General features: G+C 42.8%; 1 protein-coding gene across 1 annotated transcript in view; it reads right to left on the reverse strand.

Annotated features, from left to right (window-relative positions):
• The window catches only part of USP24 (ubiquitin specific peptidase 24), a gene marked incomplete at its 5' end in the record, with an annotated part of 141,451 nt that overhangs the window by 36,138 nt on the left and 84,702 nt on the right, over positions 1 to 20,611 (reverse strand). The window contains 12 exons of the mRNA XM_040470368.1: positions 243 to 325; positions 1,214 to 1,312; positions 2,843 to 2,968; positions 4,219 to 4,338; positions 6,687 to 6,831; positions 9,036 to 9,153; positions 10,137 to 10,328; positions 12,785 to 12,846; positions 16,139 to 16,299; positions 16,962 to 17,032; positions 19,246 to 19,401; positions 20,271 to 20,430. Coding sequence (XP_040326302.1) covers positions 243 to 325; positions 1,214 to 1,312; positions 2,843 to 2,968; positions 4,219 to 4,338; positions 6,687 to 6,831; positions 9,036 to 9,153; positions 10,137 to 10,328; positions 12,785 to 12,846; positions 16,139 to 16,299; positions 16,962 to 17,032; positions 19,246 to 19,401; positions 20,271 to 20,430 — 1,493 coding nt within the window. The remainder of the gene's footprint in view (positions 1 to 242; positions 326 to 1,213; positions 1,313 to 2,842; positions 2,969 to 4,218; positions 4,339 to 6,686; positions 6,832 to 9,035; positions 9,154 to 10,136; positions 10,329 to 12,784; positions 12,847 to 16,138; positions 16,300 to 16,961; positions 17,033 to 19,245; positions 19,402 to 20,270; positions 20,431 to 20,611) is intronic.

Below are 20,611 nucleotides of genomic sequence, written 5' to 3' on the forward strand. Positions count from 1 at the left end.
AGCACAGAACCTGCTTGGGATTCTCTCTTCCTCTCTTTCTGCTCCTCCCCGGTTCTCTCTCTCTCTCTCTCTCTCCCTCAAAATACATAATCATTAAAAAGATTAACATCTGAGATTTTCATATATTGTCATTTTAGCCAAGTGAAATACGGGGAAAATTAATGAATAATGTGCTACCTGTCAAGAGAAAAAAAATAAAAACAATGATGACATTTTTTGACGTCCGTGGTAACTTCACTAACCTGTGAGGACAGTCTTTACAGATCTTCTGATCAGAATAGATGCCCTGGAAAGTATTCTTAAAAATCTGGTCTCTCCCCATTTTCTGTTGGAATCAAAAGTTAGAATTTTAGCTGATGCCCCTAGAATTTCTAGGTCACTTAGATAGAATTTTATTTAGACCTAAGCTAAAGCACAGATTTCAACTTAACAGCTAAAATAAAAAGAGTCATGATGGTAGTTTAAGTTGGGAATGAATAGGAGGCTTATAACCCATTGGCCCCACTGGCTATTAGAAGAGCCTGAACAGCCGGCAAAGGAAGAGGAGAGGGGCCAGTCACAGCTGGTGACAAGAAAAGCTTGTCATTTCCGTGACGATTCCAAACTCTTCTCCCCACGCCGCAACAACCAAGTTAGTAGCAACTCTTCACAATCTTTTCTTCCTTGTGGATAAAATGCTATCAATTCCTAAGTTATTTGAAAAAGGACATCCTGACTTGTGCCTACTAAGGAGAAGAGGGACAGCTAATGGCAGTGATGGAGGACGCCCTATAACTAGAAGGCAGCACCACTTAGGAAGTCTGTCACACGTTACGCTGGGCGGGGGCAGGAAGCTTTGGGCTCAAACATCACCACAACTTTTTAATCTGGCCCCTCTGGCTGAGTTGGGCTGCCACGCACAGGGCCGTCAGGTCACTGGCGAGGGCAGCACTCCTGAGGTCAGGCAACCTCTGGAAGAGCACGTGGACACAAATGGTTACTGTGGAGTACAGATTAAGAATGACATACTTCTCCACCAAGTGTTGGAGGAATTAAGAAGAGAAGTCCATCATTCAGTGATCTGTGTCTGTTTTGATGTTCAAACCCAGAGGAAATGAATTACAGGTGGGATGTTCCAGATGACCACTTTCTGATCTGTGGGTTTCACAGTCATCCCAAATCCTGCAACTCTGTTCTCGTACTACAGTTTGAGGGAAAGTGAGATGTTCTCTACCTTGAGATATTCGTCCATCTGATCAATAAGACTAGTGAAGAATTCATATGCATCCTGCTGCTCTCTCACATAAAGTTCTTTGTTCCACATCTTGAAAATCTGTGCAAGACAAGAATTAAATATATTGCTAAAGGAAAAGCAGCAATCTCTGAATACATTAGAACACGGATGTGAAAGAGCACTCAAATGCTTCTAAAAACCAAGTTCACTAATAGGACATTAGACACTTGTCCTGAAGTGAGATGAGCTTGGTTATCTATGCTTTTCCCTGGCTTCTGTTTAACCGAAACAAGTCTGGGAAACCATACCGGCTGGGACCTGAGGCCAAGAACAGTTTCTGTCTTAGAACTTTCCAAACTACAGGGGAAAATACAAGGTACTCCTCCTGTGAAACAGAGTAGAGCAATGTTAAAAAGTAATGTTCTTTACCTCTTGCACTGCTGGTGGGAATTTAAACTGGTGCAGCTACTCTGGAGAACAGTATGGAGGTTGCTCAAAAAATTAAAAATAGAACTACCCTATGACCCAGGAATTGCACTACTAGGTATTTGCCCAAATGATATAAAAATACAGATTCAAAGGGGCACATGCACCCCAATGTCCACAGCAGCAATATTAACAATAGCCAAACTATGGCAAGAGCCCAAAAGAGCACAGTGACTGATGAATGGATAAAGAGGTGATATATCTGTGTGTGTGTGTGTGTGTGTGTGTGTGTGTGTGTGTGTGTATACATTTATACAGCCATCAAAAAGAATGAAATCTTGTCATCTGCAATGACGTGGATGAAGCTAGAAAGTACCATGCTAAGCAAAATAAGTCAATCAGAGAAAGACAAGTAGCGTATGATTTCACTCTTAGGTAAAATTTAAGAGGGCCACCCGGGTGGCTCAGTCAGTTAAGCATCTGACTCTTGATTTTGGCTCAGGTCATGATCTCACAGTTTGTGAGACAGAGCCCCGAATCGGTTCTGCGTGGAAAATGGAGCCTACTTAAGATTCTCTCTCTCTCTGCCCCTCCCCTGCTCATGCTGCTCCCTCTTTTTCTCTCTCTCAGAAAATAAACAAACAAATAAATAAAATTTAAGAAACAAAACAGATAAACATATGGGAAGGGGGTGGGGAGAGGAGAGGGAAACAAACCATATGAGACTCTTAAAGATAGAGAACAAACTGAGCATTGATGGAGGGAGGTGGGCGGGGGATGGGCTGGATGGGTGATGAGTACTAAGGAGGACACTTGCTGGGATGAGCACTGGGTGTTGAATGTAAGAGATAAACCACTGAATTCTACGCCTGAAACCAATATTGCGCTGTACGTTCACTAACTAAAATTTACGCTAAACAAAAAAAGAATAAAAAAATATTTAGAACATTAATTTAAACAAATATCCGAAGAATCAGAATAAGAATCATGAGAAACATTCAAAATTGTTAAGATTAGCAAATCCCTAGAAATTATAAATGACTTTTCTTAATATTCTAATCATCTGAAATCAAATACCGATCTTAAGAAGAATGGTACAGCCCATTCTCCTATAGGTTCTTGGCAACGGGATTAGTCTGGAGTTAATAAAGACAGAAACAATTATCACTAGATCTAACTATCTAAAGTGACTGAGTGAAATACCTTCCAGAAGTTCTCAGGCACATAATACTGCAGCTTGCTTTCCATCAAATGCCCAAAGAGAGACTGCACCTGGTAGAATACGCTGTCGTCTGGATTGTCTGTGTCATCATCTACTGAAAGTAACGACTGGAAAGAAACGCAATGCATTAAGCTAGAAGTAGTTCACTGCTCCACAGGAAACACGGACATATGCAAAGGTACTTCCCACCTTGCTTCCACAGCGCTACGTATGTCTGAGCGTGGCTACAACTCTCAGTATGTTTAGCCTCCATACTTCCTAGCTGGTGGAAACATGAACAAATCATTTCTTTGAGCCTGTTTGATTACGAAAAGCTAGAATGAGGAATACCGGTTATCTCTATGAGAGGTTAAACGTGCCATGATACACGGAGATATTCTCAACACTACTGACTGCGATATCACAAGCGTCTACTATACGTTGACCCTTGAGCGTGGGTTTGAACTGTGTGGGCCCGCTTACACATGGATTTTTTTGTGATAAGTACAGTACAGTATTATAAATATATTTTCTCTTCTCTGGCTTACTCTACTGTAAGAATATGTAATACATATTGCACTATATTACGCATATATACATGTAACGTACAAAAATCTGTGTTAACTGTCAACAGTAGAATATTCGTGGTTAATATCAGCGGGGAGTCAAAAGTTACGTGTGGATTTTTGACTGCATGAGGGGGGTGGTCAGCGCTCCTGACCCCTATATGTTGTTCAAGAGTCAACTGAATTCTTATAAAACACTGATGACAGACCCTAAATTTTTCTAAAATACTAAAAATATTAGTAATGTTATAGAACAGAATTTGACAGTAACTTAGTTCAAAAATCCCATTTGGTCAAGTCTAGCTGTCAAACAGGCAGCATATTCCCTCAGCAGATTTATAAAAACATGTGACTGTGGGGGCACCTGGGTGGCTCAGTTGAGCGTCTGACTGCAGCTCAGGTCATGATCTCACAGCTTGGGGGTTTGAGCCCCGCGTCGGGCTCTGGGCTGACAGCTCAGAGCCTGGAGCCTGCTTTGGATTCTGTGTCTCCGCCCCTCTCTCTACCCCTCCCCTGCTCATGCTCTCTCAAAAATACATAAACATTAAAAAAAAAAAAATTAAAAAAACCCCCAAACATGCGACTGTAAACAATGTGTTCAGATGTGCACAGATTTCAGAAGTGACTAAAGAATCCCTAGTGATGTCTAGAATTTTAGTAAACTCAAAATGCAATATATAAATTATATTTTTGACTGCATGGTGGTGTCAGTGCTCCTGACCCCTATATGTTGCGATATATGAATATGGGACCATTTTCAGCCACTGCACGCTTTATCTGTCATACCAAACAGGAAAGAAGAAGGCAATCACCTCAGGCAGACCAGGCTGCATATACAGTTGCTGGAAGACTGCATTCATGTAACACGTAGCACCGCCATTCCTCAGCCCCACAAACCCTGAGCTGGACCTGCTATCCACAGGGGGAAGATACTAGAAGAGAGAGGAGTAGGAACAGTAGAGAGAGAATTAGTGTATCTGTCACCAGCCCATTTTCACCATGGTTATCTGAGATGTCTGAAAGGGAAAAGAGATATACCCACAGATTTATCCATCCAGTGGCTTAGGAGTCACGCTAACAAAACCTATGTTCTGGAAGTACCTCCGCAGATGCTAATAATACTAATACCTCAATGCTCCTTTTCCATTCATAAAGTACCTAACATGTCATGTTTGTTTGTTTGCCCATCTAGTAGTCACGCATTCTGTCACTTGATTACCATTCAACAAACATTTATTAAGAACCTACTGGGTGCCAGCACCGTGCCAGGGATAATGTCTTGAGGGGCTCACAGCCCGCTCGATTACAGAGACATCAAGCAAGTAAACAGATCTACTTACAAAACTGAGGTAGCACTCTGCACAAATGGAATAGGGTTCTACGCAGTGTTTACTCTGTAGACTCCTGACCAATCTGGATGGTCAAGGAAGCCTCATATTCCCTCCCTTCCTTTTTAAGGAAGTAAGCTTCTTCTGTGGAACCACTGCTAATCAGCATACAGTTAAAGGAACAGGTAAATACGCTAGCATTTCACTTAAAGATGCTTTGTCCTGGGGCGCCTGGGTGGCGCAGTCGGTTAAGCGTCCGACTTCAGCCAGGTCACGATCTCGCGGTCCGTGAGTTCGAGCCCCGCGTCGGGCTCTGGGCTGGTGGCTCGGAGCCTGGAGCCTGTTTCCGATTCTGTGTCTCCCTCTCTCTCTGCCCCTCCCCCGTTCATGCTTTGTCTCTCTCGGTCCCAAAAATAAATAAAAACGTTGGGGGGGAAAAAAAAAAAAGATGCTTTGTCCTAACACAGATCCCATTACAATGCTTTTCTGGCTAGAAATAATCTAGAAAAGTCTTCCTGGATAAAGTTGAACACAGCACTTCTCAAAGTAGAAATGGATAGGACACACCTTGAAATGCCACTTAAGCAGAATCTTGGTTCTAATGCCATGCCCAGAATCACCCATTCTGCATATATATTAAGTACCTGCATTATAAGTAACCCACAAAACCCTGCAGGTCTTTTAGACCTCAAGGAATTGCTAAATATATTTTCCACTTACATTTGACATACACGTAGAGCAGGGTGATTTCTAAGATCTAATCAATACGGTAATGTATTTGTGGAGTCCAAAGCACAGATTTTTAAAAAGTTGCAAGATAAGAAAAACTCGTTCACGACAGTGCTAAAAAATAAGTATTTACATGAGAAAAATGTTTTCTTCCTTATGCTGACATAATCCCTGACTTATGAAAAAAATAAAATTTCCATTTAAATCCGTCAAATAAACTATGTACAACTAAAGCACACGTTTTATAAACTAAATGTTTTGATACGAAAACAGTTTCCAATTTACACGCTCGCATTTCATTGTGCAAGTGCTATTTTCTCTGTCTAGAACACCTTCCTTTCCTGCCTAACCTGTATGCCGCACACGACTCAGCTCAGCTGTCCGAAAGGGTAGGCCTGGCTCCACAAGGTCCGTGGAGAACACAAAAGCGGCTCTCAAAGCTCTCAAAGCGTCCTCCGGCTCCTGGTCTGCTGCTCCCCTCCTCTAGTTCCCAACGGATACTAAGCCGCTGCTTGGCTCCACAGCTCCGCCCACGTCCTTCTCATTGTGGAATCACCTTCCCACCAGCTTGTGAAGCGTTGGGAGTTCTCTTTCCAGCTTCATCCTTTCTAAGACGCCTTCTAAGACGCCGCCATCTGGTGGTAGAGTGCCCCTCTGCGAGGAGAGCCTTCAGGACATGACCCGGATCTTACAACCGATCACATTATATTGAAATTATCTGCCTGCGGGTCGAGTCTGTCTCTTCCACTCGACACCGACTTTCTAGAGGGCTGGAATCCTGTCTGCATTTTTGAGCTCCAAAAGCCCAACACACCTATTAGTGCATTCTAAACTCCATAAATCTTAGCTGAATTTAAATGAATGTAGGCTGCACTGTGACAGAGCCAATGTTCGAGAATGTATGTCCGTGGCCTGGCCCTGTACCACGCGCAGTTACTCAAAACACAGGCTGCAATGCTACTTCTTACCGAGAGTGATTATCAAGTGACTTAAAAATGTCTTCTCTTTAATTAGTAAAAAGGGTATCATTGAGTAATACAGTATTACCATGGTATGAAGTAATTTAGTAGATTATGCTTGATTAGAGTATGGGAACATGATAAGCAAAAGAATACTGCTGACTTTCTTTGGGATTAGGGTAATGCAGACACAGGCTTCAAAGTTATACGTTTGATTGAGCATCCTAAACAAAATTCAAGTGTATCAAGGTCTAGGAAACTTACATCAAACTCCTTGGTGAGAGCAGGGTCAGGCTGATGATGCATGGAAAGCAGTTCTTTCGTGATAATTTGAAGATTTGCCGGGGAACTATCAGCCAGCATCACAAGGACTTCATAGGCTGCCAGTCGGCTATTCACTGTACTACACCTACAAACAAAAGATGCAAGTCAGTTCCAACAGTGAATAATCCACTTGAGTCGGTCATTAAACTAAATCAACATTTGAAATGAAAGTATCAGAGCCGCAATTCCTCAAACTGAGTTAATCAGGTCTGATGGCAGAGCTCTAGGAATCCAGCGGGAAGTGTTTACTTAAAGGAAGAGGCCATGAATACAGGAGGAATGGGTTATGGTTAAGAGCTACATATCTTCTTGGCCTAATAAAGTAGTGAAATGTCTCACTTAGGAGTCTAGAGTATTTTTATCTAAGGCTTGGATCAGCAAAAATGGAGGATAAAGAGTCTGAAACTTTTACCAAGGAAAACATGAGACTAACTCTCTCTCAAAGTAGGTAGCAAGGAAGCTTTTTGTAGACATTGTCCTGAAACTCAAATATCTAAATGGCAGGAAAAGAAAGCTATGTGGATCAGAAGAGATACCCGTAAATGTTTTTTATATGTGTCTGGTGATAAAAAATTCTTTGAGGACACTAATCAACTTCATCTTGCCGAGAAAACGGAGACAGAAATACGTGGTTTGCCAAATTAATTTGTTTCAAATGACAATAAAAGGTAACTAGCAGGCAGTCTGCAGGAAACCAAAGGCTTCTGATAATTGTTCGTTCACGTTTAGAAGAAATCACTTTGGGGATGGACAGTAATTTCTCACTGTCACCTAGGCCAACCTTACATTACTGAGGAGATCACAGGTTAGGAAGGATACACAGAAAAGAGGACATCGAACCTCTGAGAGAAACATGTATGGGGTGCAGTGTGGGAGATGTGTTCACGAGGGGCTGTGGGGCTCTTAGATCAGCAATGGGCCAGGCCCCGAGGACAATGGCCAGCAGCTGGCCCTGTCCTTTGCCTCTTACTTGGACTTTTGGTTTGCAAAGGACAGGTAAAGAACGAATAGGAGGAACCGTACACACAGGCTAAGCATTACAAAATTCCTTTGTTAGTGTTAATAAGAATAAATGTCACTTGTGAAAGTATTGTGTATTTTAAAGCTCTTTCTGGCATTAGGGTTCAGACGGGAAACAGCTGGAGTCACTGTGATAAGTGAGCCTCACTCAATGCACTGGGAGGGATGAAACAAAACACTGCCTTTTCTAATTAAGGCACTGTGTATGATTAAAAAACCCAACTCCTTGCTGATGGAGGTATTACTTTTAATAAATACAAGGAGGGTTCACGAATAAAAATTTCAATAAAACTGCTAAAGATTTATTTTCCCCGTTCACTGAAAACGGAGATACTCACGTATTTCTACTACTTTAATAAAAGACTCCCCACGGAGCCAGTGCCGGATCTTCCAGAACAAGACTGGGGCAGGGGTGAGATGGGAGCCAAAGCCTGAGAGACACCCCAAGAGTTCTAATGAAGGCTGACTGCCTGAGACAGATTTTGCTAGTAAGGAAAGCTACATAGAGAAATACTCATACACGAAAAGATATCGCTTGAGATTCCATGAAATGTTGCTTCTTGTGCCTTGCTCGTTTCAACAACCACCGAAATTATACGGGAGTGTTTTTCACTGGTTAAATACCAAATCCCCAGTTTCTTCAGGATTATTCAGTTAAGTCTGGTTTTCGTAAGAATGGAGTAAGCTGGATTCAGAGCAAGGAAGATGGCAGCATGGGGCAGCCTCCTCCTATAGCTCCAGGAGCACCCAAGTAGGGTCAACATTCCAGAAAGATCTTTCAAATTTCTACCCATAAAAACTAATACAGTATTTGATTCTAAAATTACCACAATAAGTCACTAGCAGTTTTAATCGTCAGGACACAGGCAGTACCCAGCAAATCACAAGGTTCATGCACTAAAAGCACCTATGCTTTCTTCCTAGAAGAAACTCAAGATTCAGAGCCTATTTACTCTAACTTTGGATTGAATTCTTCTGATCTCGGTTTGTCTTGGAATTTGCTACCGACCAAATTAAGCACATTATTTACTACTTACTCTTCTTATTTGATGGTAATAATGGCACCAGCATCCTTGCCCAGCACTCACTGTGTGCCAGGCAGGCTTATCCTGAGCCCCTTTACATGCATTTCTTCATAGGGTGGATAATATCTTATAACTACACACACTCACAAGATGGAAACAAACTCCAAGTTAAGAAAAGCTTTTTGGACTAAAGTTTCGAATTAGAATTTTTACCAAAACTGAACACAACGTGCATTTTCCATACTTTGGATGAAAGTCCTGTTGACTGATGGCGGCACTGCCAGCTGGAGAATGACTATTTAAAATAATTCTAGAAGCTCGGAAAAGGAAGTCATCTAACAATGGTTTAATGAGTGATGAACCTGGAATAGAGCATAATATTCATGTTGAGGATGAACACATTTTAATTCAAAGACTCTGTTTTTGTACTTTCATATCAGAGCAGCAAAGGCACCCAATGGCAGGGCATTCAATTTAATTTGATGCTTATTTTTTGAGCACTTATAACACACGGCAAAGGTCTGTGGGGCAGAGGGGTGGGGATGGGTGGAAGGGTCAGGGGGCAGGGAACAAAGACAAGTGAGGGTACCTTCCTTTATGAGCTGACAATGGAGTGAAAGAAGTCCTGCTTTCACTTTGGAAACACAAATGCCAAGAACAGGGGGTAGAACGGTCCGAGTGAACACTTCATTCTTACTTTGGGCACAGGGGAGTCCACAGGAGGGTTTCTGAAACTTTTAAAATCCTGCCTTCCTTAGGTAAAGTGATGTACCCTTCTTAGCCTGGTGTAGAATCACTCTTTTCTATGTATCCCCAGTAGCCAAGAAGATTTTTATAGAGCTTAGTTCATGTGATAAAAGTGGTAATTAATGTTTTGACTTGTTTTCTGAATGTACCTTCTAATACTGAATATGCCCTGACAAATTATACATGCACCCCAGGACATTCATATGTACCCCACGAGGCAGGGGGTAGTGGTTGGGGGCTGCCTCCCAGATGAGAATTACCCTTAAAAGAGGTAAGATCTATAATAGATAATATTTTATAAGGTACGTAACAGCAAGAAGAGAAAACCCTATTTTGAACTGTAAGTTTTACTTGGTATTAAGTTATGTGGACCAACCGTTTTGAACGCTATCGACTTCTTCATATGGTTTAATGACACAGGTAGAATACACCTGAAGTCTGTTAGCCACTAAAATTCCGGACAATCTCATACTACCTGAAGGGTCAATTTTCTACAGAGCACTGAGCACTTATCCTATTCTCCTAATTACAAACACTACTACGGCAAGGACTGAGAAGGGAGGTATTCTGCCGCATGGTAAGAGGAAGCAATTATTACCAAGCATTTCCTTCTCTGCCCCGCACAGTGAAAGAAGGGTCTTAATGAGCCGTAGGTGTCCTGCCAGTAAGATGTTGTCTGCTTCACTGGTCTCACATTCAGCCGTGCGATTAGGCTCAAAGTTATCCAGCCAAGTGATCTCATCTTCGAGCATGGTAGCCGGGCTGATTCTTAACTGCTCCATTTCTGAGGCTAAGAAGGAAAAAAAAAAAAAAAAAAAAAAGAAATCCATTTCAAAGAAAAGAAAAAAGGATTTCCCTTCATGGAGTCCAAATCCTGAATTAAAGCAGGCAAAGTCAAGTCCCACCCTTCCATTCTGGTGATCTGAGAAAGCTGTCACTAATCAACAGTGGGCTGCATCTGCTGCCTCAGAGGAACGTGACGGCTCCGCACACTCACTCCTTTCCCCCCACTCTCTCAGTCCTACGCCACACATGTATCGAGGGCCCCTCTGCGCGGGTCAGTGGGCCATACGCCGAGGATGGAAGACGAAGGGGCTAATCTTGCTCCAAAGAAGCTCCTGGTCCAGGCGGTGTCAGCAGGTGCCCCCTGGGAGCACACCCTTCTAGAGAAGGCAGGGATGGAGGGTACGAAGACAGCCAAGGCTCCCACCGCATCACCTAGGCCAAGGGGGTCCCGCAAAGGAGACAGAGGTCCGCAGCACAGCAGCAGAGCTCAGGTTTCCAAATAGTGCCCCAAACCCCGAGAACCACCCTGCTCTACTGTAGTAAGTTACCTTACTTTCTTGTAAGCAAGGATTAAAGCAAGGTTCCATACTGGAAGATGGGACTGGGAAGGGGAAGACGACGGACCGTGCTCTCCTTCCACTGCACCGCAGCCACAAGCGGTAGGGCCCCACAGCATCAGGTGAAAAGGAATACTTCAGGGTCAGAGCGGAACCGGCACTGGATCTGAATCCACTTATTTACAAAATGAGGCTAACACCTACACTCAGGGTGCTAGGTATGAAGTGCCTAGTACAGGCACTGGCATATACAAAATACTCCCCAAATGGCAAACATCGCTTGTTTCCAGACACATTCCCCACTCTGCCCTCAACATCCCGATAAGGGATGCTGGATCCCTCATTAGTCACTCGATGACCACAGGGAAGGCCTATGTTAATAGCTTGCTCATGCCTTCTGAAGTTGTATGTATCATGTATACAGCCAACTCACGATTCCAGTCCTCGAGAAGCAAAGCAGAACACCCACCCTCTCCGAGTCCAAACCAGAGAGCAAACCTTGCCAGTGGCCTGGCAGAAGAATGTGGCATTCAGCTGAACTGTTAGATGGACATGTCACCCGTTCACTTCTCTGGATGACAGATACAACAGGTCTGACCCCCGCATCGAGACATCCACTCAGACTACATTATCTCAGGCTCCAACACAACCTTTTCACTGTCCTGCTCAGAGCACCGTGTCTCCCACTTTCAAGAGACACTTTCGGGAAACTGATGAAGGCGTCTGCCTTGGAGACATTTCCTGAGGCTTACTAATGACTACGTCTTCACGTGTGCATTACACGAAGACCTCTGCACCAAGTGTCTCTCAGATTTAAGTGCTGGCAAAAAGATCTGCTTCTTTTGAGAAACCACTCGGTTTTCTTCCTTTTTCACCTCTGTCCCCCAGCAAACCTCACAAGCAAATTCTGACTGTGGAGGTTGACAGCCAGCCAGCATACGTGCAAGGTATTTCTTGTAACCGCCCGGCGGTGACATTCTTTTCCAGTTAATGTTTCCAATCAGTACTTTTGTTCGGCCCGATTTTTACTTTACTTATTTTCTGTAAGATGAGGCAAATCTTTTATGTAAAGAGTGGAAAATAAACTAACAGACTCTTGATTTAAACAACTAAAATTTACACAGAGCATCCCGACATACATTCATGTTATATAAAAGTACAATCAAAATCCAAATGCTCTAACACTAAAATTTCTAACAATACTTCAATCACCTGACACAAAATAATTAACTGGCTTCTATCACACATTTCTATTATTATCAATATACCTCAACAGAGATTCTCTCCTTCCTTCAATGATCAGCCTTTAAAATGGTCAGAATTCACTATGCTAGAGAGAAAAGATTCTTCCTAATAGTTCTGTATCAGTGTAATTATTACTATTTTTTTCTTCAAAGAAGAAAGTAATTTTATTCAGTATCAACATGTTTTCCAGTCATTCTTTTTTCTTTTTTTAATATAATTTATTGTCCAATTGGCTAACATACAGCGCGTAAAGAGTGCCCTTGGTTTCCAGGGTAGGTTCCCGTGGTTCATCGCTTACGTGCAACACCCAGTGCTCATCCCAAAATGTGCCCTCCTCAAGGCCCATCACCCACTTTCCCCTCTTCCGCACCCCCCCCGCCCCATATCAGCATAATTAAAACACGTGTCTTTGACAATTTTTAAAACCAACAAATCTTCTCAACACATTATTGGTTACATATATAATTGGAGAACAGAGAACTGGTATATGGGTTTGCATGCTATTTTCAAGAAAATAAAACTCAACTTCGAACAGTGATTATAATCTCACTTTTATCTAAGATACACTCAGTCAGATTTAGAAATGTCCATTTGGCTCTCTTTTCTACTCTTCCCTCTCCCCTCCCCCTACATGAATCAAAGTTAGACATTTACTTACTTGTCAGATCATCTAATAATTGGCACCTTAGATCAAAATACTCCATACACTGAGATAGTAGTCTAAAAAAAGATAAGATTTCAAGTATTAAAAAATGTCAGATTTTGAAAGAAAAAGCATCTCCCTTGTAAGAAAAGGCTCATAAAACAGCTGAACAAGGGAATTTTCCTAAGCATGAAATAACCGCTTTTACGTGAATTCAACTTCCATATCTTAGCAAGAAATACACTCGTGACTTTGCTGATACAGATACACTATAGAAATTACAGTGTAAAGAGGGGAAACAGTATTACCAAGTCTCACATTTTGTGATGATATACAGGCTGACTGCACACATAATGCACAGATTACACTCATTCAGTCAAATAGCAACCGACATTGACCAGGCACCACTATATGCTTGCAACTGTTTTAGAAGAGCTGACAAAGAACAAAAAAGACAGTCAACACATTAGAAAATACATATGTCAAAAGGTGATATTAAGAAGGCAAACAGAGTGCAGTAAGAGAAAAAAACAGAAGGTAAATTCTTTTATCCAGGGTGGTCAGTGAAGCTTCTCTGTCATGATCTCAGGAAAGAGCACAAGTTTTAAAGTCAGGCGACCTTGGTTCGAACCCTGGCTCCACCACTTACAGTTGGGTGTCTAGGGACAATGTGTCTGGTTTCTAATTTCTAAAATGCTTGTTAGAGTGTTGGAAATAAACATGCACAAACATACACATACACACACACACACACACACACACACGGCTCAAGAATGCACTAATGATGAGAAAAGATAATGAACCGAGAAATACGATGATTAAAGAGACAATAAGACTGTCAAACTCATTTGTCCATTGTGAGCATTACAGGATGACTATATGCAATGAACCTGGCCTGCTGCGCGGCACATAGACCACAGAAAGAGCCATTGTCGTCATCACTGTTAAGGAAAACATGTATCAAACACGGCCATTAGAGTAAGTTGTGAAACACCATTTCAAATTATAAAAACATACAACTAAAGATTCAATTTTAGGTGAAGTTAAATGCTCTACATCCAAGAGATTCTTTGAGAAGGTATGTTAAAACCTCATCCAATGCTTTCTTTCTTTCCTGAGTTTTGAGAAATTTAATATCAAATCAAACTCTTAAATTTCAGTTCTATTAAATAATCGGAGTCTTACAAAAAGCACAGGTGCAATAGCTCACTTCTTAAAAAATGGCTTACGCAGAGGTACAAGTCTCGGTTTGTGGATGACGTGATCCTACATGTGGAAAACCCCAGAGTCCCCACAGAAAGGTTTAGAGTTCATCAGTAAATGCAGCAAGATACAAAATCGTGACACAAAAATCAGTTCTGCTTCCATACGCAACAATGGAGAATATGAAAAATGAAACAATTCCATTTACAAAAGCACCAATAAGAGTAAAGTACTTAGGCATCCACTTAGCAAAGGAAGCGAAAGGCTCGCACGGTGAAGAGGACAAACAACGGTGGAAGAATTCGACAACGCTACAGCAATGAAGCCATGTGATACTGGCACGGAGATACACACAGATCAATGGAAGAGAACGAAGAGCCAATCAGTCAGCAAGCCAGCAGTCGAATGATTTTTCATCAGTTGTCAAAACCATTCAATGGGAGAAAGGTGCCGTGACAACTGGACTACCCACATGGAAAAGAATGAAGGCGGGCACCTTATGTTACACACAGAATTTAGCTCGAATAGATCGAACAAGTAAGCATAAGAGTGAAAACTAAAAACCTCAGAAGAAAACACAGAGGGAAAACTTTGTGACAGTGGATTTGGTGATCATTTCTCGGATGCAATGCCAAAAGCACAGGCAACAAAAGAAAGAACAGATAAAGGAAATATTTTTCAGTGTTAATTAGAAATGAAACCCTAACTAACACACGCTATGACACGGAGGAACCTCGGAAACAGGAGAATGGATGGAGGGGGGATGAGCGGGGAGTTACTGTTTTATGGATACAGAGTTTCAGTTTGGGATGATGAGAAAGTTCTGGGAACAGACAGCGGGAACAGCTGCGCAACAATGTGTATGTACTTAACGTCACTGAATTACAGACTTAAAAATCAGTAAAATGATCAATTGTATGTATGTTTTGCTGCAGTAAAAAGAAAAAAATCTAGCAAATCGAAAAACAAAAAAACACAAAACAACCCACCTATATTTGTTTTGGAACCGTCTCTTCGTGTCTTTTGCCCATTTTTCAATTTGGCTGTTGGGTCATTTGTTTAGTGATTTCTAACAGCTTTTTATATACATTATGAAAATTAGCTTCTTGTCTGTCATGTTACAAATCTATACAGCCAGTCGGTCAACTGACTTTTGGATTTATGGTATTAGTTTCCCACACAGAGTATTTTAGTTTTTATGGAGTCAAGTTTATTAGTCTTTCCTTCAACGGCTTCCTTAATGGGCGGAAGGTTTTAGTTTAGGATGATGAAAAAGTTCTAGAAGCGGCTGGTGGAGATGGTTGCCATAATAATGAGAATATACTTAATGCTACTGAACTGTATGCTTCCAAAGACCGAGTTTGGATCCAAATTTAGGGGTCTGGATCCTTAGCCACACTTAGGGGTTTGGAGTAGCTCTAACATGCCTTCCCTTCCAGGGCTCTAATTTGTAAAGCAGATACACAAAGCAAGTGGACACCGATTTCACAAATCTCAGTGGCACCTCATGAGCCCCACGGCAAGGGTTCTCTGGTGAAGCTAAGTTGGAGAAAGTGGAGGTCAGCATGGGATCCCCTCACCTCCCATCCTGGGCCTAGCCCGGGGCAGCCTTGCATGCGGGCTGGCCCACTGAGGGACAGTGGGGCGGGAAGAACAGACTTACTCGAGCTGCTCTATCAGCCTGGACCGCAGATTCCCTCCGTGCCCAGGCTCATGTAAAACCAGGGAAGAAAGCCAGAAGGATGCCTCAGCTATATATGGACATGGAGTCAGGAAGTACGCTGCTCTGAGAGAGGGATGCATGTAAGGACGTGAGGAGTCGGACCTTCAAACAGCGATCGGGCTCCAATAATTTCAGCCTCTCGCCAACCAGCTTTCAGAAAGAAAGCTCCTCTTTCTCTTGAGGGTGGTGGACCAGCTGGGGTGGAGGTGAGAATGGGATGTAATTCAAGGGGAAGAAGGCCTGGTATTGTTTCTTCTGACTCTCCTGTCCTGAATGGGGATAATAAGCATGGAAATACCCTCTCTCGGGGCACAAAGGGTACAAGAGGAAAGGAGAAATTCTTTTGTCATCTGAGTAATGCACTGTGGACCTCAGCAGGGGGCAGCATGCAAATCATGATTCTCTTTCTGCATGACGTGAGCTTTTTCATCTTGATTACATACCTCTGATTGACTCCTCTCATTATACTAGTTGGGGACCAGAGAGGTAGCTGGGCTGTGAGAATCACACCTAGGAGAAACTGGTTTGGCTTCTGGACATCTGGATGAGCTGAAGTATCTGTCTGACTAAGAGTGTATAGTTGATCACAGGCAGCACGGCGAATCTGAAATTACATCGTGAGTGGCAAAGGACATACACCAACCGACACTTAGACACTGCTTAGAAAAGGATTTTCCTCCAAAGTCCACGACCTGAAGGATACTACAAGGGTGTGAACGGTTTAATCACTAATGGTAAAGTTGACATTAAATACCCTAGGGCTGATTAAAAACAAATGCAGTCTGAGAACGGATTTCCCAAAGTATTCTTCTCTCCTACGCCAATCAATAGTTTTATAATTTGATAAAAATGAAAATAAGAAAGCTCTTCAAGTGTTTCCAAGTGAATTTTCAAGGCCATACAAGAAAATCAGAATGAGAAAATCCAGTGAAAGTTCACGGCTTGCAGCTGGTCTTTCTTGATTGTGACCAACACGTTGACCCTGAACGCCAGCGGCGGATGCTCAACGCCGCCGTAACGTTTTGTTTGTTACAAACACCCACAACTGACCCTGGCACTAGTCTCTGAACTTCTGAATATGGAATAGAAGGGAGGGCAGACAGTCCAAATGTTACTCTGCTCTCAGAGTGGTCCCCGCCCCCTTCGGAGGACTTCCTGAGAGGGCTAAATGCCATTCCTCTGTACTCCACGCAGGGTCACAGGTCTCCAAAGGGCCCTCGACAGAGCAGGACCAAGGGGATTTTTTAGTATGGTCAAAATTCTTACCTCAGCACTTGGTGATCCAAGCAGAATATCAATGATAAAATCGGCAACACAGGGCAAGTTATAGAAAGATGCTAACGATAAGAATAAGGAGAATCGGGGGTGGGAAACAAGTCAGCAAATGCATTTTCAAAATTCTGAAAAATTTATGCTTAACTACAGAAGAATTTCGTCTCTTCTTCTACATGGAATCGAATTCAGTACTGCCCATAACTGCCTCCACACGTCTGAGTTTCCCCTCGAGAGACTCTTGGTCATCTCTGTACCTGCGCATTTCAGCACGGTGTCTCGTACATAATGGTTATAAATATATCTCGCCTTGATAAACTATCAATACCTGTAACTATAAAATGTACCCTACCATACAATTACAAATGATAAAAAAGCTTGAAGGGAAGTTATAATTCTTTCATTTTGATTTGAGAATATCACTAAAATAATGATAGGAAAATTGATCTACGATTATGGCATTTGCTCAAAAGCATTTCATAATGACTTATACTTCCTATATATGTCTTCAAAAGCATTCTTGCTCAAACTAACCATTTGGACACTACTTACCGTTCTATAAATGTCTAAGTTTTTTCTAGCTTTACCTTGAGTGTCTTATACAAAGAGGTTGGATATTCTACTAAACACATCATGATCAATTCTACACAACAGGCAGTCTGAATTGGTAATAGAAGGGAAGAACAGGACACCTATGGGCTGGTACAATTTTTAAAAGTGGAGCTATTAAGACTTTGTTGCTGAATAAATATTTATTGAGGGCCTACTACATACTGGGCAGTATTTGGGTGTGAGAGATTCACTAGGGAACAAAGTGGACAAAAGTCTCTGTGGAGCTTACAGTCCAGATGGGGAAGGGATGATGACGATAAACATAGTAAGTAAACAAATTATATTCTATGCTATAAAACAGTAAGCGATAAAGAAGAAACAAGGTAAGGGGTTTAGGTAGTGCTGGGATGAGGGGAGGGTTGTGACTTCGTTAAAAAGGCGGGCAGAGAACAACATGTCACTAAGTAGGTGAGGTTAAGCACACTTGCAGGAAATGAGGAAGAGAGAGCCACGTGGCAAAGATGGGGGAAGAACACACCAGGAAGAGGGAACAGCCGGTGCGAGGGTCCTGAGGCAGGAACGTGCCTGGAGTGCTGGGGAACAGCCAGGACGCCGGGTGGCCAAAGCACAGGGAGTGAGGGGAGAGCAGTAGACGGTGAAGGCACAGAGGCATCAAAGGGGTGGACTCTGTCTGGCCTCGAATGCCTTAGTAATTGAGATTTGGCTTTGACTCAGTGCGACCTGAGAAGCCGCTGCCAGGTTTTCAACAGAGGAATGATACAATCTGACTTACATGGTAGGAGGTCCACTCTGGTTACTCTGTGGAGAGTAAACTGCAAGGGTAGAAGCAGGGAGATTAGTGAAGGTGCTACTGCTATAATCCAAGCAAGGGGTGATGCTGGATCAGAGGGTTGTGACAGTGACAGTGGTACCAGAGGGTGGAATCTAGACACAGTTGGAAGGAGAATGTGCTGACACATTAGAAATGGGTGTGAAAAAGGAAATCAAGGATGACTGCAAGGTTTCTGGCCAGAGCAAGTGAAAGAATGAAGCCACTATTAACTAAGCTGGTAAATGTGTGTGATACGGGCCAGCTGAGCATTTCAGCTGTGGAACCGTCAAGCCTGGGAAGTCTACCTAAGAGCCCAGTGGAGGGGTCGGGGCAGTGGTCCAGGCCAGAGCTCCAAATTCAGACATTATCTGCATCTAGAAGGAGTTTGGGGCTGTGACGGTGGATGAGATCATGGGGAGAAGGGGCACAGACAGAGAAGAGAGTGTGATGAGAACACCCTGCGGTGTTCTAACGTTGAAGTAGGATCAATAACAGCCCCAGTCTGCCAAAGCCCACAAATGAAGATGAAAAGGCAAATCTGAAGTTTCGTGACTTTGACTACTAGAGTCATCATCAGTTTAGAGACTGATATGTAATTCTAGTTCTGTGGTTCATGGGCTATAAATGTGGGTTGTCTTAATTCCTCAACTAGACAGTAAGCTCCTGGAGGGCAGGCATAGTGCCCTTTCAACACCTACTGTGGAACCCTGCTTACAGAAGGTACTCAATAAATACTTATTCAGAATCTAACAACTCTAAGCACTATTCTTACTTATTCCACCTGCCAACTTTCCCCCCTTTTCCATTTCTCTTAGTATGACCTTATCTATGAAGGCCAACAGAAACCTGGCCTTTCCCTAAAAGAGATGAAGGGAAAACAAGCCTCCTGCATACCCAGTTGCTGGCTCCGAAGCTGCAGGCACGTGACAAGAAGAGAGAGAGCCTCCCCGGCGATCAGGGAGTCTTTGGTGGACACAGACTGCTGGCGCACGCAGATGCCTGCGTGCAGGGCTGCTGGGTCCCCTTCGCTCCCAGAGCTGCAATTGCTTCCTGGGAAGAGGCAAGCAGGAGGTTACTGCGGACCCCACAGGACCCTCACGGCACCCTAACATCCTTTTAGTGCGCCCCAGGAGCCTCAAGTGAAATTAAAGGGTGCAAAGAGGCAATCTGACATTTTGGTCTAGGAAACAAGAGACACTTAATCACTTTATCTGACCCTGACTGCTTTAAAACACATCTGGAGGCACTCAAAATATGCACTTATGGGGCGAAACTCATTTGAGGTGACAGAAGGGAGAACGGTGCAGTTTGGAAGGCATGAGAGAGTCTTGTGGGGATGTTAGAAATGTTCCTCATCCTGATCTAGATGGGTTATCCGTACAGAAAAATCATTTAACATTTCTGCGCTTCACTGTAAGAATGCCATACGTTTTTGAAACTTTTTTTATACTGAGGTACACACACACACACACACACACACACACACACACACACACAAACTGAAGAGGGAAACCAAATGAAGCTGAGAAATAAAGCTATTTATAAAAGCGTAGCAGAAAATAACCAGCCAAATCAAGAAAATGACTTTCCCAGGTAGGAATTCTAGATGCGTTTTTATTACAGCCACCATTATTCGCCTCTTGGCACTTTTACAACCCTCAGTGAGCTAAAAACTCTGCTTGGTTTGGTTTCCCCACTTACTCTCTGCGTACCAATGCTTGTTTTCTTCGATGAAGTATGGCACAAGTTCAGTAATGTGCACAAGTCTTAAGTGCACAGCTTCATGGGTTTTTTACTCATGTTCAAAAGCAAGAGAAAAGGTTTTCTTCTCGTGACTCTGAACAAGCCTATGCATAGGTTACTCTTACAGCTTCTTTCTTGCCCAACGAGCTCATTACTCTGTCCTTTTAAATCAGTACCTGAGCTGCTGAGTCTGTTTCGAATTCCAGCAGGAAACAGAGAATTGCTTTCTTTAATTGGCTGGCTACTCCCAACGAGGTCCAGTCGTCCTGCAGCCGCAGCCCATGACAACCTCATGAAACAAGCCACAGTAGACGTGAAGTCACTTACTTCCATTGTCTAAAGAAGTATGGAAAGAGTCATGAGAAAAGGTAGTACTGGAACATGATTATTCTACTGACTTCCAGAACCTTCTCACTGGTCTCAGTTTTGTGAGACTCTTTTCCGCCAAGATCATCCAGAAGGACAGCCTTTTTCATGCTTCCATACTGTTCAAAGACTTTCAGTGTCTCTCTGCTAC

This window comes from Herpailurus yagouaroundi, unplaced genomic scaffold (assembly GCF_014898765.1).
Source record: "Herpailurus yagouaroundi ecotype Mexico unplaced genomic scaffold, PumYag 77, whole genome shotgun sequence".
NCBI lineage: Eukaryota > Metazoa > Chordata > Mammalia > Carnivora > Felidae > Herpailurus > Herpailurus yagouaroundi.